This window comes from Halichoeres trimaculatus, unplaced genomic scaffold, assembly GCF_033239565.1.
Source record: "Halichoeres trimaculatus isolate MK-OKI-2021-1 unplaced genomic scaffold, fHalTri1.1 fHalTri1_scaffold_1, whole genome shotgun sequence".
NCBI classification, from domain to species: domain Eukaryota; kingdom Metazoa; phylum Chordata; class Actinopteri; order Labriformes; family Labridae; genus Halichoeres; species Halichoeres trimaculatus.
In genome coordinates, this window is record NW_027437179.1 from 23350676 (window position 1) to 23375778 (window position 25103).

At 40.1% G+C, this 25103-nt stretch overlaps 1 protein-coding gene across 1 annotated transcript; it reads left to right on the plus strand.

Annotated features, from left to right (window-relative positions):
• The first annotated feature begins 274 nt into the window (after window positions 1-274).
• Window positions 275-8083, plus strand: gata2b (GATA binding protein 2b). Its single transcript, XM_074671425.1, has 6 exons — window positions 275-393; window positions 578-972; window positions 1501-2085; window positions 3675-3820; window positions 6087-6212; window positions 7197-8083. The coding sequence occupies exons 2-6, from the start codon at window positions 750-752 to the stop codon at window positions 7479-7481; spliced, it is 1365 nt and encodes a 454-aa protein (XP_074527526.1). The 5' UTR covers window positions 275-393; window positions 578-749; the 3' UTR covers window positions 7482-8083.
• Window positions 8084-25103: the final 17020 nt, after the last annotated feature.

The following is a 25103-nucleotide window of genomic DNA, read 5'->3' on the forward strand; positions in this document are numbered from 1 at the left end:
ACAAGATATAGTATACCGTGTTATAAGGTAAGATATGACACTCGATGAAACATTAAATTCTGTATAGCATCAAATTCTTGGCCTAGAGCAGACACAGTCACGTCCTTCTTCACTACAAAAAACATCTCGGAGATTTTCTGAACCTCTGCACCCTCCTCTTTGGGCCACAGAGCTACCGTGTGATTGGCCCAGGCACAGCTTCACTCATTGCTCCGCCCACCAGCTTGACAAGCCAGGCCCCGCGCTGTCACACACATTTATACGTGTTGCTTTTAGTCCCTGTGGACAGAGTTTACTCTAACAGCAGCCGCAAACTGGAGAAGACCTGAACCAACACAGGCAAGAGACTGGTGTTCAAGGAAGCGGGAGCTGACTGTGAAGTGTCACCGAAAGGTATGATATTTTGTTTTCTCCTCAAACATTTTGACATGTCCTACCAGCAAAACAGGATGTGGAGGAGTAAAGAATGAAAAATACGTATTGTTAGCCTGACAGTGTAGAGCTAGTCCTTCGTTTGATCAACTGATGCCAATTAAACACTTTCTATCTTAAAATGTTCAATATGTGATGTCTGCAGATTCCCAGTGCCAAACTTTACTACACAAGGGGAAGAGAAGATATCAAGTCAAAGGGAGAAAAACATTTCTCCTTCCACTGTAAATGGACCCAGTGAAGCTTTCATAAAGTGCAAACATTAGACTCACCGTAAGTCTACTGCTGGACATTCCCAGACAAATCACCACATAGAGATGGATGTGGCGGCTGACCAGCCGCGATGGGTGCACCACCACGCTGTGCTGAACGGACAGCACCCGGACTCTCATCACCCTGGCCTCGGGCACAACTACATGGAGCCTACGGCGCAGCTGCTGCCTCCAGATGAGGTGGATGTTTTCTTTAATCACCTGGACTCGGGAAACCCGTACTCCTACAACTCCCCCCGATCCAGAGTGTCCTACAGCCAAGCGCACGGTGAGTGATGGTCTACTGATCAAGGAAAAAAAAAAAAAAAAAAAAATCAAAATTAGGGCATATCAGCCGAGTCGCTCTGGACAATGTGAAGTTTTTTTCTCCTACAGTGACTTTTGAAAATTATCTCGGCACAATCAGATACATATGAGTTTCTCCTGTTATTTCAAACCATGATTTTCTTTTCTGGACATGCATAAATTAATTATTTTATTTACTTTTTATAAGCAAAACATCTGTTTCGTTAAAACTTGTGCGAAGAAAAAAATAGAACAAATTCAATCAGAATCTAATGTAAGATATAGGACGTGCCTACCTTTAACGCCAGAAGAGTTGATGTGATGATGAATTGTTTTTTTTTGTTTTTTTTTAAATGATTTACACATTCAAAATCTTAAAAGTGTGGTCCTAAGTCAACAAGTAGCCTAGTTTATCTACTATTTATTTTAATGCTATACAACAGCTCCAATAAACGTGTTCATTTTGTTATTTCATATAGCCTAATCATTGTTATGCCTGTGTTTTCATCAGCTCGTCTTACGGGAACTCAGGTGTGCCGGCCTCCCATCCTCCACAGCCCGGGGATTTCGTGGCTGGACGGAGGGAAAGCAGCCCTGTCAGGCCTCCACCACCACAACGCCTGGGCCGTCAGCCCCTTCAGCAAGCCAAGCCTGCACCACCCGGGCTCCGCGTCCCCAGGCGGCCTATCCGCAGTTTACCCGTGCAGCAGCTCCTCAAACACGGCTTCAGCCTCCACGCTGACGCCGTCCCACTCAAGCCCTTCTCTGTACACTTTCCCTCCCACACCGCCCAAGGATGTATCCCCGGACCCCGGGACAGTGTCTCCCTCCGGTAGCAGGATGGACGAGAAGGAATCTATCAAATATCACGTGTCGTTACCGGAGGGGATGAAAATGGAGGGCTCCTCTCCTCTAAGGAGCAGCCTGGCCTCCATGAGTGCTCAGACCCCCTCAACCCACCACCCGATACCGACCTATCCCACTTACTCTCTCTCCGCGGCACACGAGTACAGCGGCATGTTCCACCACGGCAGCCTGCTGGGAGCGTCACCCAGCTTCACACCCAAGAGCAAGGGCAAGACACGCTCGTGTACCGGTGAGTCACTTTGAACATAGCACGACCTCAGAGAACAATAGAAAAATATTGTTAAAAAAAAAAAAAAAAAAAGTGTTACAGTTTATGACTTTTCGGCGCCAATCAAACGAGAAAAATCTGGAAACAAGAGGTAGCCTATTTACACCCAGGCAGTGTCAAAGTAACTTATACTGTAGCTAGCACCTTAACGCAGACTAGGCTACGTGTAGTTTTGAGTAAGGACTGGGGTTTGTTTGTTTTGTTTGATTTGTTGTCTCTTTTAAACCTTGAAGTACAACGTTGCATCGTCTTGCATTTTTTTTTGTAAATGAAATGTTTGAAAAAAAAAGTGCACTTCATGCCAATATTCACATGAACACTTGCCCAGCACTTTTTTTTAGCACCATACAATTAGTAATAGTAATAAAAGTAATAAATAAAATAAATCGTCATCTAAATAGCCATAGCTGATATTAGATTAATCTCAGTGAGACAAAACTGGTTGAATGAAAAGGCTGGGCATTAATGAATACTTGATTAAAGAAAAATCAAAAGCCAAAAAGACAAATATTATTATTATTTAACATTAACTTTCAGTACAATACAATAATGCCTCATCAAAACGTCAAATTACCACTCTAAAATAGAGACTGCAGTGTGTGTGCGAGAGAATAAAGACTAATAAAGTAATAAAAACAGAAAAATGTCTGAGGACTACTGTTCTTTCTGAAATGATAATTTTAGAGTCTTAAACCATTATTACTTCTTAAAACAAAAGGGTATTTTAGATGATCTCTCCTTTATTCAGCACTAGAGATGCTTCAGAGCAGTGACTGGATCAGGTCCAAAGGTGTGAAAGGATGATCCACAGGTGCACAGAGCCAAAACCTCAGTATTTAGGCTGTGAGTCTTCTCTCTGTTACATAAGCCATTAATACCCCGTCCTGATTGGTATTTGATCAGAGTAATAGACTGCCAATTGAAGTCTGGCTGTGTTTAACCCATTTGTAATGAAAGTCCACTCAAATTTGCTTTGAAAACTTTTTCTTTGTTGAATTAGCGCTAATGTTTTAATATCAATGCATAGACTGGACTGTCCTATAGTGGAAGAAAAAGGAAAAAAATAAAATAAAATAAAACACAAACTGTTTATTTTTATTTAGAAGAAATAGAAACCATCATCTTTAATGTTTTTACATGTCATGGTTTCTACAAGATTTAAATGTTTGATTCAATAAAAATAGTTATTCAGGCCGCTTCTTTACAGAGTTAACAGTTTCAACACAGGGGAAAATTGGTTAAATGATACTTACTTTGGTGTCTATACAAAACACAAGCTTACGAGTCTGTTAAAATGCCCTGCTTCTTTTTCTTGGTTGTCCATGGATTCAAAAGTTTACACATCCACCCTATTCTTAACTTGAGGTGCCCCTTATGAAAATGCAGTAGCTGATAAAAGATGATGAAGAAGAGTTTTTGAGAGTGCATAGGTATGCACTTGAAAGATACAAACTTGAAATAACTTGAGACAACCATTTGTATTCAAGTGAAATGAATCAAAGTTATCTTTTTGCAAACAAGAAACTCAATGTGTGTGTTTTTTGTCATAGAGGGCCGTGAGTGTGTGAACTGTGGAGCGACCTCTACCCCCCTGTGGAGACGTGACAGCACCGGACACTACCTGTGCAATGCCTGTGGACTGTACCATAAGATGAACGGCCAGAACAGACCCCTCATCAAACCCAAACGCAGGCTGGTCAGTTTCATTAATTTACATATATAGGTGTGTGTGTGTGTGTGTGTGTATGTGTGAGTGAGTGTGTGTGCGTGTGCATATGTGGAGGTTGCAATAAATAAAAAAGAGTGTAATGTAGGGGGAAGGAGGAGGAGGTGTACAATTGCAGGAAAGTTATATTTTCCCCAATCAGTTTCCAGGAATTGTGTTAGTGGCTCACCTCTGGCTCCTTTAGCCAAGGCTGTTAGCACAAAGGGACTATCTGTGTTGTTACTGTTATCATTATTAGTGCTGCTTCTGATACCGTCATTGATAGCAAAACCAGCACCCCATCTCTACAAATAACACAGGGCCACACTTTCACTCATACGGCACTGTGTTTTCTGTTTTTTAATTGTACAGTATTGTACGGTCTTTATATTTTTTACCATGTGGGCAGGAAGGTGTCTCAAAATGTAATAGCACATATGTTTGATATAACATGATTTTGAGTTTTTTTCTCTTAATTAAAGGTATTCATTTAGGATTTCGTTTTTTTATGGAGGAGTGAATGTTTTGTATTTTAAAGTATTCTGTTGAAAATCCATCAGGTTGCATGAGATGTGTTATCATGTTAGGGTTCTGTAGCTGCTCATAAAAGAATTTTTGAATAAACAAACAAAAATACTTTAAAAGACAAATATGTTTCTGTGTGGGGAAAGTGTAAAACGTACAACTGTTAAGTCTCACACTTTAGTCTTATGGTGACAAATGTGGCAGTCTGACAGTCTGCCCAAACTATATTCCACACTCACCCTGCTCAGAGCTTTGAAGCAGTGAAAAAAGTATAGATATAATTTTCATGAAGTACTTGACAGCTGAGCATAAAGTAAGTTATTGAATATTTCAAACAACTTGAATTGCATAACTTGGATATTTTGAGGGCATATATATGTTACAATAACAAAAATAAAATGGAAATTTCCACCAAATACTAGGCTAATTTTCATTTAGTTAAAGGAAAGCAATCCACACTGCAGCCTAGATGAACACATGTAAATGTAAGCACCAGTTGTACATGTGTGGATGTAATGTAGCAAACAGAATCTATAAAGAACGTAATAGATGTAGAAAAAGATTCATTTATAATGGAGACTAAACTACACACCTACACATACTAACGTGACAGGATGGCATGAAAAGCAGAAAGCAAACCCTGAGTAAAGTGAATTAAAATCGAAATTTACTTCATTTATTTTTGAGAAGTACCTGAAAAAACCGCGCCACCACAAACTTTTTGAAGGACATAAGGCACTCCCAGGAGTCCGGTGATATTACGTGTAAAAATATCACAAAATAAAACAAAAACGTGATTAATAAGAGCAGAAGCAACATGGAGCCACTTTTTGACGCACGCGGGCTGTTGTAGCTTTCCACCGCGTGAACAAACAGCCCTCAATCTACAGGCCCGCGAGCACATGCCTACCTCAGAAAATATACGAGCATTTACTCCAGCGTCTTTACGTTTTGCTGGTTCACGCTGTCATGTATCGGGCTGGTTCCCGTACGTCTCGGTGGGCCCGGCGCTCGCTGAGCTCAGAGGCAGCAGCTTCCACTTGTTTCCTCCCCGGATGTGTGACCGGTCCAGATAAAGCAGCGGGGCCAGCGCCTGTTTCCTGCTACGGCCTTCTCAATACAGACTCTTTTACACAGTGGTCAAGCTCCCAGTTTGTCACAGAGAAAGTACAGAGTGAACAGATGTAAATAAAAGAGGAGAGGGAAAGTTATGGAAGCTGATGTATGACCTAGCTCGACAACTATGGGCACAGTGGTGTAATGGAGAATAGCAGGTCATTCATCAAAGGTGTAGGGAACATTTGAGGTAATGCTGATATTCAAAAGTCTCTCATTTAAATTTACAAGGATTTTAATGACACATTTCGCTCCAGGGGTAGGCCTACTCATTTTGTTATAATTATACTTTTAGATTGAATTCAAATTCTGGTACCATAAGAGTAAGGAGGTTGTTGGGGTTTTTTTTAAATAATTATTTTCATTGTCTTCTTGAGCTGCAAAAAGCTCTTCTATTTGTTTAATTGTGTAAACTTACCAATAATTGCTTAAATGACCAACAAGTTGATCATTTATTTCTTATCTGTCCACTACTTTGTTGTGTTGCCAATATCCCTACTTTAAGAAAGTCAGTCATCCATGCTGCAAAAATATTAGTGAATTGATTCATAAGCTGCACTGTTTGGTCACCCAGTGACTGAGCTCTAATCAAAACTTTATCCATGTTTCTTCACAGTCTGCTGCCAGACGAGCAGGCACCTGTTGTGCTAACTGTCAGACCACTACCACCACGCTCTGGAGGCGCAATGCAAATGGAGACCCGGTGTGCAACGCCTGCGGCCTTTACTACAAGCTGCATAATGTAAGTGTTTGACTGCTGATTGCTGGGCTGGCCTGTTACAAAGCCAGCAGGGTCAGGTAGACAGGAAGTGTAACCATGCAGGTTACACTGATTGTTTAGGGATAACTGAGGCATAGAGGAGAGAAAAAGTGTGTGTGTGTGTGTGTGTGTGTGTGTGTGTGTGTGTGTGTGTGTGTGTGTGTGTGTGTGTGTGTGTGTGTGTGTGTGTGTGAGAGAGAGGGGGGGGGGGGGGGGGGGGGGGGGGCACTGTTGGACCGGTTGGTGGTTTCTTTCTTTGTGATGTATTGTTTCCCTGGGAGGTGTAATCCCCCTGAGAGTCATATTGGTGGGGTTGCTGTTAAGTGGGACTGAAAGAAGAGCAACCTTCATATGAATAGCATTAAAACTAGAGACACCGAAGTAGATTGTAGGTATTAGAGGTGCATGTGGTTGCAAAAGGATGACTGTAGCAAGATATTGTGTATTTCTCTCAATTGAGAGAAATACCCAATATCTGACAATATCCAAGACAAATGGATCAACAAACATGTTCTGTGAACAAAATCTGCTGTGAAGCCGACTGAGGTTTTACATTTTTTTCTGGTCAAGGGAGTTCTATAGATATTTTAAAACTGATATGGGCAAGCCTATAAACAAATAAATTGTTTTAACCATTTTTAGTAAAGTCTGCTTCAAAGTAAAGTATCAATGTTTTTAGAATTGTTAGAAATGTCTTACCATCCGTCATCAAAACCAAAGTGCCCAAGACTGAGATGATGAAACAAGGGTGATAAAAGATCGACTGATGCAGCTGTTTGTGGTTTTTCATTGGATTAGCTCAGAATAACACAATTATACAACCACATTGCCAGCTTTTTGCTGTGAATACTTAGCAAACTCAAAATAAATATTTAATTCCTGTAAACATTTTAGTTGACATTTTCGCATACTCGTTTTGAACTTGAATCTGAACCCTCACGCCCATGCTTTCCACCTTTCTCACAGGTGAACCGGCCTCTAACCATGAAAAAGGAGGGAATACAGACACGCAATCGGAAGATGTCTAACAAATCCAAAAAGAGCAAGCGGTGCAGCGACAGCTACGAGGAGTATTCAAAATGCCTGCATGACAAGAGCTCTCCCTTCAGTGCTGCCTCTCTTGCCGGACACATGCCCATGAGCCACCTGCCACCATTCAGCCACACTGGACATATGCTCCCCACCCCCACCCCATTACATCCGTCCTTTGGGCACCCACACCACTCAAACATGGTTACGGCCATGGGCTGAGAGGAAGCTGGGAGTATTCAGAAATGAGAACGCTGGAACTTTCTCATGTTTGAGAACAGATGCATTATGGGAGTTAAGGACCTGTTTACTCCTTATCTCTTGGTACCTATTCTGTTGGAAAAAGACAGAGAGAGACATTCTCCTCCCCATCTGCCAGGCACTCTCATGTACAATGTCATTGCACCTCTTAGTACTATACCACCGCTGTGTGGCTCATTATGTGCCCTACAGGTTTATTATAACTGTGAATATTGTAAATATGTGAGTCTGAAGGGGACACCCCCCTGAGCTACCCCTTTCACCACTTCAGAAATTAAAACATGCTGGATTTTTTTTATTTCCATTTTTTTGGCTTATGGACAATTTTGAAAAGTTTTCACAAAGAAAAAAAAGCTAACAAAACCAGATTTATGATTCTGAATTTGATGACACTGTTTATTATGATTATTGTTATTATTATAATTATTATTGTTAATAAGATAATTTATTTTCACTGCCTTTTGTCTTTGACTATATCACCCGAACTATGATATGGATCCTGTTAAGGAGTTATGAATATATTTTTAGCTAAAGCGCTTTCTCTGAGCTGGTCAACATTTATACTCACAAGAAATAAAGAGATCAACTTCATTATCCCATTTTCTCTTTTCTATTTAATAACCAGTGTTTAATAAATGCAAGTTTATAATAACATCTGATGTAAGCACTCATATGGCTAGTGCTGTCCTTTTTGGTATAATTCAACATATTATTGAACTTAAAACACAACAATTACATTTCACTGACAGTTTTAGACAATCAGTTCTTAAAGTTAAACAAAGGGCAAGAAATTTAGACATGCCTCTTTTTTTTGTGCGGTTACAGGAACTATCTATGGTTCAGCTTTAAATACTGGTTTGCTTTCCATGATTCATCTCTAAGCGACAAATAAAAGGAACAGTTCCACTTTTTCATAAACACTTCAGTGTTTTCTTGGCTGTTCTTTAAGGGGGGCGTTCATAAACAGCCACTTGTTAATACAATTGGAGCCTGGCTTAACATAAAGACAGAAATAGGTGGAACTGTCCAAATGCTACAAACTCAAAAGCTTTTAACTTCCCTGCCTTAAACCTCATGAGGGGGGGCAGAAGGTTCTATCAGGCAAACTTAATGTCCTGCACATACCACCCTCAACCAAAACTTGTTATTTTCACCCAAACTTTTAACAGATAAGACACTAGAGGTGCTAACAAAGTTTTAAGGGAAGAACTTGGCTAGCTACTTCTAGTCTTTGAGCTAAACTAAGCTAATTAGACTAGACAGACGTGAAAATTGAGTCAGTCTTGATTGCTTGAAACGTCGTTAACTTTCCTTGACGGTTCTGTGTTTATCAGCAACAAATCCGCAGAAAGAGCTCATGCTGACAAAATCGGGCATCTCTGCAGCTAAACAAGGGAGAATACTTTCTTAATCTTCTGTAAAATGGCTTTTGATCAACACTTCTGTTTTTATGAACAGACAATCTGTTCATTGGAAAGGGTTTATTGGCAATAAAGAAGCTGCAATGTGGCTTAGCGACTGGGAAAACCTGTTTAACTTTGGATTCTACGATGTTCCACTTTGATTATTACTGAATTCAATCAAGATCAATCCAATCGACATCTTTCTTTTATTTACAAAAGCATCAAAAATCTATGTTGACTGTCGAACTCAGGGGGTTGCTTTTGTAACCTTCTGCATAAGAGGTCCTATCATCATCTTTCAGGTCAAACTTTGTAGCAGTTCTCTTCGGCGCAGTATCAATGAACAGGTTACTTCATTGAGAGCTGGAGATTAGTGTTGGGACAGAAAACTCAGTGGGCTAAGCCATATGTCCCTGCAATTACTCAACCTCTCACATCTGCTCATTAGGTAATACTCTTATGAAATTGGCCTTCTTAATTTCAGTCTGTTACATGATGCCGCTCTGACTGTGACATAAGACATTTCCTATTACCACTGTCAAATATTGCTGCTGTTCAATTCAATTCAATAATGAGTAAGATTTTTTTGTAGTAATTAAATTATTTCAGCATTGTTCGTCAATGAAAGGGTCAGAGGAAAATTGCTACAGTGTTTAAGTGTTTAAATGTCCTTACTGACTTGCATCTTTATTATCACTGCGACTTTGCAAACAAAACCCTTCAAATCTAAAACATTTCGCTTCTAAATCTAAGGCCATAAATGTTTCAGAACAGGATTAAAGATGGCAACCAACATAACACTTGCAGGGCAACTCCCTCCCTTACCCTAAAAAATCTCCTAAACAACCATGCATAATGGGAAGGTCCCCTTGGAGAGTACAGGGCCCAGATTTTTTGTGGCTACACTCTGAATATAAACTTTACAGCCTGTTAGTTGGTAGATCTTTATGCTCAGATCTCATCGTCTGATTTGAACTCCTTAAAAAGCTGAGGGCTGCTTCTACCTTGAGTCAATGCTGACCAAAGGTTAGGGTCAGCCCGAGTGCAGCATGCAGCCTCCTCTCAAGTCTCTCCTGACCTTCAGCCCTGGAAGCACTTACTCTGTCAGTCTATGAAACCCCCACACACTCTGCTCTCAGGTTTGCTCACTGACCCTCTTGAAATGTCACATCCTGGATGAAAATAAAGATGGATACTTTCCTCATAAAGAGGAGATAAAACACAGTCGGGGAATAAGAGTAAGGCCCCTTTGAGGTAACCCCCACTAAGGACCTTCTTTAAGAGGGAGTTCAGGAACTGGGTGGGCATCGTATATCAGCTCACTGCTGAGATTTAGAGCTCCCACCTTAGCACAAGCACCCTCTTTTACATGACTGTTTTTTTTTAAAAACCAAACTCAATTAAAGGAATAAAAAACAAGCCTGAAGAGAGCTTGGAGGAACGTATTAGTAGAGAGATGGAGATAAAGGAGATGAAAGGAGGAGAGAGCAGAGTTCTTACTAGTTCAGAGCTTTAGTAATGACAAAGAGAGGAGTTTATGAGGAGGAGGAGAAACTACAAACGTGGAAACTTAAATGCCAAGTAAGGTTAAGTCTGTAAAAGGACTTCTGTGCTTCAAATAACTGATTCATTTATAGAAATATTCATTTTCCTGCACGTTACATGGAAAATTAATTATAAGTCACATGTCGAGGCACAGCAATCCCTCCTTCATGGTAAACTAAAGATTTCAATGTAGTTCAATTTAGACTGCATAAGGTAATGTTGTAAATGCTTTACAGGGTGAAAAAGGTTAAGTTAAAAAAGAATAAACAAAAACAGAAAAGATAAATAAAAGCACAAACACATACAAAAAAAGGTTTTCATATACCTCAATAGCAAAATTCATAATCTAATTTTCATAATCTTTGCCCCACAGATCACATGAGGTTGACCTTTTTAAACTAATCCAACCCTCAATATTACACCTTACAAGTCAACATTCGCAGATTAGCCTGGTTAGCATGAGTCAGCATTTCCCAGCAGTCAGCATTAATGTTTGACAAAAACTGATCCTAAAAATTACTTTCAAATTCAAATGTAGGTCTGTTAATTTCTTGTTTCATAAAACATGTATTCAAAGTGTAGGGATTCCTGACAAAAACTAGAACAAGTCCTCTTTTTTTAAGTCAAGTATAATGGTTATATAGTGTAACTGTATATACTGTATTGAGCATCTAAATTATATTTTAAAGGGGATTGTAAATAGTTTTCCCTGGACGTCATGCAGGCTTCACACAATATAGGTACTGATCAGCTAGCATCTACTAACTAAACAAAACCATCCTTTGGGTTTCCAAAAGACAGAACCAAAAATCTGTGATGCCCTCGTTTCATTTAGACGACACAGTCCCACACTGCTCATTCTTGAAGGACAGGGAATGTGAGACGTGTCCATCACTGGGACTCTGCTAAACTGGGGCGGGCTTTTGGTGAGATCTGGGTTTGATACACAGAGGTGTTGTCTCTTCTAGAATCTCAAGAGGAAAGAAAGAAGGCCACAATCATCCATCTTCATAATGTGTGATAGAATCATCTTTTTCCCAGAGGAGAAATAAACAAGGCACCAATGACAATACTATCATACCCACAGGACTGCAATGACATACTCCAACTGGGACCAAGCAGTAACATAGAGATGTCATACTCAAGTACACAGGTCAAGATATGAGGTATTGTAGTTTTTCCTCAAGGGTACTGACCACCTCGTGGTATGACTGTAAAATCAGAAACATCATAAAATGGATGAAGCATTGAGAGATAAAAGTTCCTCAAGTCACAAAAAGAATCAGAAGAGAGAAGAGGACCAAAAGGTCATAGTGATAAAGATAAGTCAAAAGAGGAATGAAAGATTCATTAATATCCATGTAGTAATGCTGGAAAAGGGATATACACACTGAACAGGCACACACACTGTGCTGTGTAGAGCAGGTAGAACATGCTGACACACAGCGCATTCTCCCTGAAAAGTGGGACACCCTCCAACCACCTGATCCACAGACACTGACAAGTCCCTTTCAAACTGCTTTCTTTTCTGAAGCGGACAAATTCATCCCCCTTGTCTCCAAACAATCGCCTCTTTTCTTCAGTCGGGTGCACCAATGAAAGGAGGAGGGAGGGTCTGGGAGAGAGCAGGAGAGGCAGAGCTCTGGTGCAACAGAACCACATCGTAGCGACAGGCTAACATTCTGTGTGTTAAGGCCCCTGGGACTGGGCGTCCAGGCCCCCCTGACTTATAAAACACTTGACAAAAAGCCCAGAGCTCAGCCCTAAAGAAATCTGAGAGGCGGAGTATCTAGGCTGGGAGCGCAGGACAGAAAGAAGGAGGAACAAGACATCTCAGTATGATGATGAACCTTTACAGGCCATAACATGTTTGCAAGTTTGATTTAAATTGCTACTTTTATTACCCATCTTTCCAAAAAATCCCATAGATGCGCTCCATCCTTTATTCTGATTTGTCAACCCCCAAAATAAGATGGTCACTGATTTGGAATAGCAGAGATGACACTAAAGTCAACCTAACACAAACATTACACACATCAAAGCAATCTGCTAACGGGAGTTACTGCATGTACTGCTGATGATTTCATCACTTCCTGGTGACAGCTGTGACAAAACCATTACTTTCTGATGGTATGAGTAGACAGTATGGAGTAAATTATGAATATTACTCTAAACTTCTTATTATGCACAACCTTTGAGATGGCCAGCTAGTCACCAGCAGAGAAAAAGATGAGGAGTGCAGGAAACAGCTGAGGAATTACTGATGAATGTTACAACATGTAAATCCAAATTACAAACAATCAAATGAAGTGAAGCACATAATGAGGAGGATTTATCAGTATCATGCTCATGATTTTTTTTTCAGTGTGAATTAGAATGTTGACTTTAAATTGATTTATAGTAGGAAGAAAGGATCATGTTTAGACTCCTGTAAGATTGAAAATACTGGAGACACTACAACCACTGTATTTGTATATTTACTGGTGGCTTGGTTGTTAACAGTGTCAGGGTTTTGTCTCGCCCTGTCAAGATTCTAGTTGGCATGACCCCTGGCTATCTACACCTTACTCCTTATAAAGATGCGTCATATGTCACAAGATTAAAAAGTGACTTTTTTTCACTGGAACAAAAAGTGATGACAACATTTTTGACTGCAAACACTTCAACTCAGCTCCTGGTAGCACCTCAGCTGCCAAGAATTCAGTGATTTGCTCTCAAGCATCCCCGGTTGTAAGGTATTTGTGCTCCCCTCCACTAAATCAGCACTTCACTAATCTCCCTCATTATAGGTTTTATATGTGTGGAGATGCAACAAATGGAAAACTAGGAGACACACATGATACCTGTTGGTCTCCAGACACCATTGTTCCATTTGGCTGTATTATCTTACATTTTATTCAAACTTCTTTCCACCTGTTTTCTATTCACAAGTATGTAAATGTTATCCACTTGCACTCCACTGCCACAAATATGACACATCTCAAGTGGGAATAAATCCTAGTGGGTACAATTTAAAAGGGTTTTGTCCTCAATTTGATAAACTTTGACACCACTCTAAATTTTTGTACCTCAAATAAATGTGATGGTCATTAACAGAGATGCTTGGGATTTCTTCTGGAGGCCGAGTGTCTGCTGGTAATGTTGTCTCTCAGCTGACCTGACAGTGACCTGCAAAGCTACAACAGCTCAGTGCAGAGGCCCTCTCTCTTCCTGGGGACACATTTCTGGAGAGAAAGAGAGGAAGACTCAAAAAAAAAGAAAAGAAACATGCACTACCACGAGGGATATTGCACCGCAAAATAACAATCAGAAAAGAGAGGACTTGATGAAAGATGGACTGGGGAAGCTGTGACAGGAATAAGACATGCTTGTGAACTAAGAAGGAGGAACACTGTGGGGCGTGTGTTTGTTGATTTAAGTGATCAGGTTATCTTGAGCAGAGCTGAACAGCATCAGAGTCTCAGTATTGAACCCAGCCATAGCACACAGCTCGTATGTTGCAACTCCAGCGATTTTTTTACTCCACCCCTCAGCAGATCCCAGCGCTGATATCTCAGTCAGCGTGCTGGAAATGACTGCAGTCAAAACTGATAATGAACTAAATATGCAAAACAGGACATGCGTGCACCTACACCCACCTATAATCACACGATTACACACATAAATCCAGTAGGCTTTGGTTCTTCTTTATAAGACTTAGATCATAAAAGTGTCACGATGTGTCATGTGTGCACCTTTCTCTTCCTCCCCACCTCTCCTCTTTGCTATTTTCTCAATTTGAACTGATTGACTTTTTGACGAGAGCACCTCTTATCAGCCTCCACCATCAAGCTGCTTTTCATTTCCTCCCCTTTTTATTGCTTTTCTCTCCTTTTCTGTAATTTGTGTGGTGTGCTTCTTTAACCCTTCCACCACCTCACTGAGCACCCATTGATCAACCCAATTATTCTGCTTTTCTACACAATTCTTTTATCGTTAAAAATCAATTCCTTTATCTTACTTTTCCACATTTACGCATCAAATATATGTAAGTGACCTGGGTTTGCTTGTCAAGAACTTAACACAGCTTTCACACACTTAGGTGGGACAGAAATTGGGCCATGAGAAACTGGAGACATGGATGTGAGCACTAAGAGAAAAAAAGGAAGGACAGCGGCAGACACAGATCTGCTTCCCATGTAGCGTCTGCCACTGTCCCAGCATCAGCCCCCCTCACTATCCCACCACCACCCTGTGTAACCATTTCCACAGAGCCTCCTTCACATCTTTCCTTTCACTACTTTTGTTGCAGTAGATGCAACACCCCACTGTATTGTTGTGTTCCTGTATACTGCTCTAGTATGATGAGGCTGTTTTGTTACCTGCAGGAGAGCCATTCAATGCACACAGGAAGAACTGCAGGCGCATTTTCTTGACAAAATAGTAAACAGCAAGTCTACAAGAAAATCAAAAGTCTGAAGTTTACATCTTAATTTGACATGAATGATTCTGGTGCATTTACGGTGGTAAGTTAAAATAGGTAAAAGCAGACTTTTATGACCCATTTAACATTTGTTGCCAGGTGGCAGCTTTAACAGTAGGGCTGTGGGCAAAGAGCAGTTAATTGCAACGATCACTTTTTGGCATGGCAATTAAGCCGTTGCTTTTGAAACATTTTTGATGCTACTGCCTGCCCTGGTTCAGTCACTGCGTATACTTTCTTCCCTGTCTGGTCTTTGTTATCATGCAATTGTACAAACCACTGGAATAGGTAGGAATAGCCTTTTTTTGTCTTCTACTCGCCTCTTGTATTCTCTTTTCTCACCTGAGTTCGGTGCCACTCACGCTGCTGTCCCCCAGTTCTCCCACTCTTGTCCATCCCCCTTGTCTGTGACTGCGTGTCTTAGACGGGATGAAACTGATAATAATTTTGTCGTTCTGAACATATGCATTGACAAATAAAACCGATTATTATTATCATTTTATTATCATTTTATTATTATTATTATTATTATTATTATTATTATTATTATTATTATTATTATTATTATTATTATTCTCCACATTTATCAGCCCCAGCTCCAACATAATATACTCACTAGCGCACATTTCTCTGATGGCTCATGAGTACTTTCATATAATTTCCTACAATCTTATTCCAGAGGTGGCTTGCTCTAAATGTCAGTCTCAAAAAAACAAAACAAAAAAAAACGCTGCACTTGAATGTCTGTAAAGAAGATGTAAATCTTGTGGAATTTTCCCCTAAGTGTGCACCCACAGACAGTAGAATTAATGGATGTAGTCTTCCCTGACGTCATCCCTCTGTTCCTGAAACAGACTTTTAAAGCAAATTGGCCACTCCCAATATCCCAATATGGGATATTGGGATATTGGGAGTGGCCGGGGCTTCGAGGACGGCCATAGGATGCCCATAACATGAGCTAAGCTGTGCCTGTGATTGGGCGAGCTTAGGATCTTAATATTTTTAAACTGCTGAGTTAGAAAAAAATTCACCCCCCCCCCCCACAATCAGTGTGTGCAGATAGTGAAATTAGTGGTTCAGATGGGAGAACCAGGCTGTAAATAGATTTATTTCTGCTGTGAATACGTCTTTTTTTTTTTCTTGGTGTGTATGTGACTTCTGGTACTTCCAGTGGCAGCCTCTGGCAAACACTCGAGAAACAGTGGGTTTTAGCACTTCCGCAATGTCTCATATTCTTAGACTGGAGGTTGCTCATGTGTGATGTCAATTGAGTCATCTATAAAAGTCAAATCTATGATACGGGTTAGTGTGGGTGGACATTTGATAGAGATCAGACACTGAAGCAGAAATATGAGGAAGTTTTTTTCAATCTATTGAGCTCTCATCTAAAACCTCTTCACATTCAAGTCCTTGTCGGGGATTGTTTCTGACCTGCTGATAAGTTCGATAGCATCCAAGCAGCCTCTATGCATGCAGCACCACCAAGCCTGACTACAGATGGGTGGGGGTCAGCAGACTGGCCTTTGTACAATGTTTTTACTGTGTAGCGGCAGGCAGATCTCAGCCTTTGTCAGCGTGGGCCCAAGCTTAACTTACATCAGTCTAGGCTCACGGACTCGTACTTTTCGTAGGATGATCATCCACCAACAAGAAGCAGTTATTCAAGAAAATATATGCACAATGTGAGGGCAGATATTTTCACACAGTAACCTCAACTATGCAGAGTTCAAGAAAACCTGACTGTCTCCCCTCAGCTGGATCCATTGTAAGATAACCACGATCAATGCTCTCCCTTACACCCTCTCATTGTGTGTTTTATTGTCATTTAAAAAGATACTTCCTTCATGAACCACTGCCCCAGGACACACATGAAGACAATGGTGCTCAGATTGTCAGCACAGCACAGCCAAGGAGCTACGGCACAATTGCTACGGATTGAGTGACGCTGAGAGGTTATTAGTCCATGTTCTGAAACCTCACCCTGCTCACCTTCTCTACTCATCTCCACCTATAAATTACAGCTTATGCTGTGCTGGTCTCTCATTACAACTATGAGACTTTGAATGCTTTAGACTACAACTACAACTAGGGTTACTGTACTTTCACAGCTTGTGTCCTGATTTTAGAGGGACTCCCATTGAACTTGATCTGCATGTACAATGACTGCTTAATCTGTGAAAGTTGATTTTACAAAGCTATTTTTCCTGTAAGTTAAAGCTTGTACTGTAGGTATTAAAAACTTTATTTCATCCATGCATCAACCTCAAGTGTTAAAAAAAAGATGCATATGTAAATGTGCCAAAAGCTACAGATCCTTGAGTGTCTTTGCAAATGATGACTCCAAAGTGTCAAAGTGGAATATTAACCCATTAATGCCCATTTTTTTTTCAGAGCTGTAAGGCATATAGTTTAATTAGTTAAGTCCCTCTGAATCATGTTTTGTATTTATCTTTTCTATTTTGTACTTTGTCTTGAGGAAAATGGGATTTTCATGACTGGCAACAATTGTTGCCAGTGGTCACACAGTGGTCACACAGCTTGTCACTAGGTAACCTCACAAATATATAGAAATAATAATAACCATAATACTAATTAAGTTATAAAAAATAATAATATAGTTATAATAAGTGAAAAAAATGGAGGTGTGTGTGGGTGTGTGGCTATGGTTAGTACTTCCGTGTAAAGAAAATTTCACCTAATAAGTACATTATGAGCCATACTGCAGGCAATGTTTTCTATTAGTATTTGACTAGCTATGTGCCCACTGGCAACAATTGTTGACACTTACAAAAATAAGCCCATGAACAAAAAAAAAATATTTATCCCGGGTTCAATTTTTTAGGGGAGAGTTACTCTGGAGACTTATATGATTAAACGATCTTAAGTATGTATGAGAGTAAAATCATAAGACATTTATGAAAATTGACTCTTTCCAGAGCAATTTGCATCCACCATGTCTTCTACCAGAAGGAGCAGGAAGCAGATGATATCATGTGACAGGAACCACTTGGAAACATTTTTTTATGAACCAAAATCTTTGTTTAAGTTGTCTGCTAGCATATAAGTGGAAAAAGTTGCATAAGTGACGGTTAGATTTTTTATTGTGAGTAGAAAATGACAGTGTTACACTTCAGCAAAAACTGTTGCTGGTGTGGCAAAACAGGTTAACACAAAGATATTTTCATTTCTATGTTTTTACTATCAAAAATGCCTCTGATGAAATAAAATTAATGACTAGAAATCAGGTGGAATCATTTTGCTGCCATTCCAGAAAAAAAAAAAAAAAAAAAAACTCATCAGAATCATGTTATAACATGATAGGTTTCACTTTTCTAACAGTAGCTAAGACGAAGTTAACCTGCATAAAGCATCTTCTGCCAGTTCCTTAGATCCCAAAATGTAACAACAACCCAAAATGTTGTTAAAAAAATGTATTAACTACCATAATTTACAGAGTAGATGTAAGGAAGAAAGCACAACAAAGCGCTAAAAGACATAAAAATACTTCATAAAGCAGAGAGAATCTGTTGAATTGATGGATCACGAGTATAGCCTTGAGTTAAATAGTGGTGGAGTACTCTAAATCTTCTCCCTTCTTCTCTTTAAGTTAACATTTCCTTCAGTGAAGTGTTTAGTTGTTTTCCATATATTATTGACATTCATGTAGCATGCCCTGATATAATATACTTTCTGTTACCCTCAGAAACTATGGGTGCCTCGTACATTTGCGTGTCACAAGTTTACTCCACCAATCCACTTTTACTTCTTCCAGCCTGTCTCACTGAGTTCTTGCGAGCGGACTCTATTGTGTGAGAAGCAGAACGCATGCAGTATATTACATTCACAGACACACTCACCTACAGATGGCTGCAGGGCTTCTGAGGGTGTGTGTGTGCATTAGGGGGATCGTGGTTCCGCAAATTTCTATAACAGGAAGCTGTGCTGGAGTCAGCCCACACACCAAGGATGCTGGGAGGCTGGAGGCCCCTGCCGTGGGAGAGACTGGAGAGGTAAGAGGAAGTGGCTCGACTAACAGTGTATTCACTAATACAAGCGAAGAGTTATAACTTTAAAAAATAAAACAGTGAGGGTGGCTTTGATTCACAAGGGGTTAAAAGATGGAGTGACATGACTGACAGAAGGCACACTTCGTCTATTAGCAGAAAACCAGCTGCACCTCAGGCCACCTCATCCATCTCTCAGCCTGCTAATCCCTTAATGACAAACCAGAGAGAGGGAGAGTCATGGGCAGCAAGAGGATGAAAAAGGGAGGGAAATGAGAGTTTGAAAAAGTCCTTGAAATGCCTCAGCTGAACACAAGGCTAGAGTAAAATCAGCCATATCTGTGCATCAGGACACCTGCCTCTGCTCTATGAGATCAGACACAGCACAGTCTGTGGAGACGCCAACAAACGAGGAGATGATCCTGAAAAATGCCTGCTGATCATTGATTTTTCTCTGTAATGTTACAGTTGAAAGACTTCTATAAAACGCTGTACTTGGAGACAAAGAACTGTCTATTTCTGTGTGTTTTTTTCAACTAAGTATGTGTGACTGTGTCTGAGCCTAATGTGTGTGTGTGTAAGTGTGTGTGTTGTTCAGATTAATACGCCATTGTGAATAGAGAAGGAGGGTAGCAGGGGATCATGTGACAAGAGTCAGACTGAACCCTGGCGCCTACACGCTTCTCAGGGGTCAAACATGGGTTGTCATGTGGCTACTGTGCCTACTGCCAAATGTACACACACACACACACACACACACACACACACACACACACACACACACACACACACACACACACACACACACACACACACACACACACACACACACACACACACACACACCAAAAACACACAGTATGTGTGAAGAAATACAAAAGCGTATGGGCATGAATGCAGAAACCAAGAAAATGAATCAAACATTCATTTTCATTCATTCAACTTTTTAGATAACATTCTTCTTAATGTATTTTTGGCCATTTTTCCATATACAGAAAACATTTACAAGCTTCTTTTCTTTTTTTTCTGCTTTTTCCACATTTTCTTTTTTCCTTTCAGGTCATGTAACCTGAACTTCCTCTATTCTGTCATTTCTGCATATTATACCCATCCATTAGTGACGTAAGCTCAGTCCAGACGAAGCAGAAGTAGATCAGGAGAAAGACACACTGGGGGGAAAAATGGAGTGCAAACGAGACGGAGGAAACATATTTTCAGCTGAATAAAGGAAGACGTTATTGAGATAGAGAGCAGAGAGCTGCAGGGAGGAGCTGGATCAGGTGTCAGTATGTTTTCATGTTCTCTCCCCATTACCGTAATGTGCCGGGGCCACTTAACTAATGCTTACAGACACTGTGATACCCGTAATAAACAGCATTACACAATGAATTAGAGTACGAGAGTCACTGTAAGTGTACACTATGCATACTTAACCCCTCCTCCTCCTCTCCTCTTCCTCTCTCTAAACACACACACAGTGAGATGACTAACTTCATTACCCTCCCCATTCCTCTTAGTGAGCACAGCGAATTGAAGCCTAATTACCACACCAGAGCCAAATTAAAAGCTTTTCCCCTCAATGGCTGCAATCCATCTCCTGACAAATGAACAGCGCCACTTCCACCGTGTTAATGCTTGCTTTCTGTCCTACCAGCACAAACACACACACACACACATACACACACAGTAACACTGCCTTTAACCATCTTCATTCATGTCGGTACTCTTCCTTTTAAACAACACTGAGTATATTATCTCATTTACAACATCATTAATCACATTTCTTACACTGAACATCAGAAATAATAAGAATAAAAAAACAAATTTGCTGTATCACTGTTGTTATTGTGCAGACAAGCGGTAATGTGAAACAAGAAGACTCCTCAAAAAGGAAATCACAGACGTCTTTCCTCATGGCAGCTGTCATGCTGACGTTTTCCTTTCCTGTCTCTGCATTATTTTGATCAATCGTCTTCTGCCATCTGGTTTTTCTCTGTCTCTGTGCAGAATCCTAGGTCCAGCATTCATCCAGCGCTCATTCATTTCACTTGCACAAACTATCAATGGAAGAACTACTGAAAACCCTGCAGACAAAAAACATGTTGAACTAATATAGGAACAAGGAGGCTTCTCATAGAAACAAAGAATTAATGTGAAAATACTTTAAAAAACAGTTGATATTTATTGATTGTGGTCATTTTTATTCTTAAATTATGTCACTTGTTTGGTAATAGTGTCTCTTTAATGTAAAATTTGGGCACACATTCATGCTCACCCAAGGATGAATGCATACATACATCAGCATGCAAAACTTTATACAAATGGAATCATATAAAACATTTCATGTTCATGTTTTTAACTTTTGCCAAATGTTTTCAATGCCATTACCTATTTTGATGCCATTATCATTTTTTGTACAGTACATATTTTCAACGTCCTTTATAAGTCAGGATGAGTTTGAATGTAAGATTTGATGACACATACCACAGCACTTCATGTATTGAGTGGAGCCCATGTGTCAGCAGGTTAGGGTTGTTCTCCCCCTGACCTGAACAGAGTAGAGCTTACTCAATTTTGGGCAAACGGTCATAATGACGACAACACTCAAATAAAACAAGAGAAAAAAAGAGTTTCCTCCTCTTCTGTCATGTTAGATTATCTGTTTGGTTATTGGATCTGCACAAATTACTGTTACATACATTAGATTATCAACTGTTTGACCAGTACCTACACAAAAGAAAATCTCGCTTTACATTTTCTTTACCATGTAAGTATGACAAACAGGAAAGTTCAGCTTACAGCGGGGCTTAGTAGATCTCAGAAAGAAGTGTAATCACTGCTTACCATCTGTCCATCTCTTGATTGGGTTCAGTAATTAATAAAGGCAAGTATCAGTTCATGATCAGATGTTGCAGGCTTTAGGAGGATATGCTTAATCAGATGATGTCTTCTTTTAACAGACAGTGCTGGCTCCGAGACAGAGAGGTTATGTGGCTGGCTCTAGGCTCACTGCCACTTAATGGAGATCTCAGGAGATTATATCACACACATCTCACTATTACTCTTACCCTTTGCTATCTTTCTTGTCTCCAGTATTTCTACTTTTTACAGGAGATCCCCGATTGACTTATAGGAAACAGCCCCATCAATGACTTTGTTCCAGGAACATAGATATAAAGCTCACTCATCTCTGGACACAGCCCTGTCAGTCAGTAACTTCTTACTGTGCTGTTCTGAACAAAGATGGTCAATAGAAAACAGGTTTACAACCAGATTCAATCTGATTGATTTACAATAGCTTAAACCTTTAAAAAAAAGAGGCCAATGCTAATACATGTAAAGTGTACTCTTTCTGTTAGATTGTAATTACTCCTCTGCTAATGTATGGTTATCACATGGAGGGCAAAGTGCTCTTCATTTGAAAGTCTTTATCACCAGTCAATCACAGCTGAACAGGTTTGAATTGATGATGGCTCACTAGTGCTCAGTGTGCAGGTACTAATGCCATTATTCCCCTGCTGGTTCCCTCTCAATCTGTCAATCCTAATCCAGTTGTACAGAATGAAACAGATCCTGGGGGGCATCCAAAAAAAATAGCAGAGCTGTCCTTACACTGTCAAAACACCACTCTTTTCCTCTATGATATGTTGAGAGTACACACTTTCAAGGGAAAAAGAAGTTACTGTGAGTCTGAAGGTCATTGTTTCTGCACAAATTGTGACTCACTGACAAAGAAATCTTATCATCCTCTGACAATCCCTTGCATCCCATTGCTCCTTCTGCCTGCTGAATACTGCTTTCCTATTTGTTGCTCCCCCGGGAGCAGCTCTTAATGGTACTTGATGGCTTCTATGTGGCATCTATGTGGCATCTGCCCCATTGCCAATTACTGATGGGTGCTGCTTCAAAGTTACATGACGAAGTTAAAAATAGACCCAAGAGTGTTTAGTTGACATGCTGAACCATTTACTTTTTACTGTTTGACCTTTCCCATGTAATACCCTTGGTAGTAACCTGGTAAAGACAAGAATAAATAAAAACACCGCCACACAACAACAATATCAAAGCTGTTTTCTCAAGTAACCAGTGAAGCTCAATTAGGGTTAGAAAAACCACAACTGAGAAATCTATACTACAATAACAACAGCGACCCCATTAAAGTGGTAAGCCTCTCTTTGTTCAGGTTAACTTTATTAGGAAACTATGGAAATCAACTATGCATCCATGTGCCCAAGTTGCTCTGTCATACTCCAATAACACTTGTCAGGGCAGTGTGATTCCTATGCATTTAAGATGATCTGTTTCCAGCCCCACACTTTCTCTGCTTGCTTTTTTAAAAGGAACTGTTGCATCTCTGGTTCTGTTGTGTTAAACTGGAGCAGATCAGTGTTGCCACTGATCATACACAAAACGTGACAAAGAAGAATCAAGAGGAAGTGTCCAAGAAAATAGAAAGTACAGCTGATTTTGGCAACCTACAAGCATTGTAAATGCAGGAAAAGTGATGCTGTTCAGCAGACCAGGTTGTTTTAACGCTAGCTACATTTTGGGGCCAGTCAGGCTACATGTGTAGGCTTCGGTGGTGGAACAGTGCAACACCTCATAAGAATACTATGAGTCAACTCCAGAGCGTATTTAGTTTTTCTACTACAACAAACCAACATAATAAGTGGAGCCAGGCCAAGAGTCAACAGGGTTTGGTTTTACAGCCCAACATGAGTGAGAAGAGGCTCGTGGCTGTGGTGGGAAGTGCAGGAACCCTTTTGTTTTCAACTTTACATATCTACTTTTGTTTCAGTGTTTTCTTCACTCCATTAATCAATCAATCAATCCATCCATCCGTCCATCTTGTTCAACAAGAGTGACCTGCTCTGCTAAAGCTAAAAAAACAAAGGATGCCTGAGCAAGAGGCCAACCTGTGCTGTATGATTAAGTGTACAGCAGCAAACAGTTAAAAGCCAGTGAGGGAAAGGTGTATGAAGGGTGTGTGAATTGAGTCTTTGTCCTGGTCTATAGTCTGAGGTGTAAAAGGAGGAGGGATCTACATCTTTGTCCCAGCAACATGATACAGCCAGCAGAGTGAAAGAGAACGAGGCCTTGATTCAGAAATTTATACCATCCAATGTGAATGTGCCAAGGCCGTGACGGGGAGAAATCATTCCATTTGAAACCATCAGTGATTTTTTTTTTCTGGGGCTGTTTAAGTGGCAGGAGAAACACAAAGCAAGGAGGGAAACTCAACCCTTTGGTTTTTCATTCATCAGGAGAGCACCTCTGATCAGCTGATGGTAAAATTGAATATGGAAGCTCCCAACAGGGAGAGCCATTCAATACACTTGACGTGGGAACAGATACACCGTAAAAAAATCTATCAGTGAAATGTATTTATTTGATTTTGATAAAGATGCAGAAGCATAGAAGCATTTTTCTAACCAAGAATGAAGCCCCAAATAAACACCAAAGCTTTGGGTCATTTAAAAAGCTCCTGAGTCAAGATTTTGGTTTGTGTAAATTTTGGCGCCCCCTGTGGAGCAGGCTCTTTACTAGCCTGTTGTTGACGCTGTCTTATACTTGTGTGACTCACTTTTGAAAAATGAACTCATCCTACTGTCTCTGAGCTGTCAAATGTTTCACTCACTCAGTGATAATCTTTAATGTGCTCAATGAAATATAATCCAACAAAGGCATCGCAGGCATCAGTCCATTCAACTGTTAGCCTACCAAGCTGTTGGGAGATGGGTTTCAGCATCCTCTTGATTAAAATTAAACTTTATCCGTCTTTTAAGTATCATATATTCACTGGTCACATAATTACACAATAATAACTGGAAGTAACGGCTTTGAAAGGTTGACTTTGCTGACTAACATCATTCATAGCTTTGGCATCTTAAGATGACAGACGTGTAAGAAGAAATTAAAGTAGCCTATGTTATAAATGTTTTATTTCTCTGACAAATTTTCATGTGCTGCACTTCCTACAGCTGACATGAGCATGAACTCTCTTTTCAAAAACTTGGATAAAAGTACTCACTTTCAAGTGACACTGTAAAGGCAGGGTTCACACAGATTTATTGACGGATACAACCCTATGTTCCTCTATGATTCAATTGGAACAAATGCTTCTTGTGTCATGAAACTCAACCTAAAACTTCTCTTCCTGTCTATTTAA

Coding starts and splice junctions, on each gene's coding strand:
- gata2b (XM_074671425.1), top strand. CDS start 750: ATGGATGTGGCGGCTGACCAGCCGCGATGGGTGCACCACCACGCTGTG. Junction 3,821..6,086: donor TCAAACCCAAACGCAGGCTG/GTCAGTTTCATT, acceptor GTTTCTTCACAG/TCTGCTGCCAGACGAGCAGG. Junction 6,213..7,196: donor TTTACTACAAGCTGCATAAT/GTAAGTGTTTGA, acceptor CCTTTCTCACAG/GTGAACCGGCCTCTAACCAT.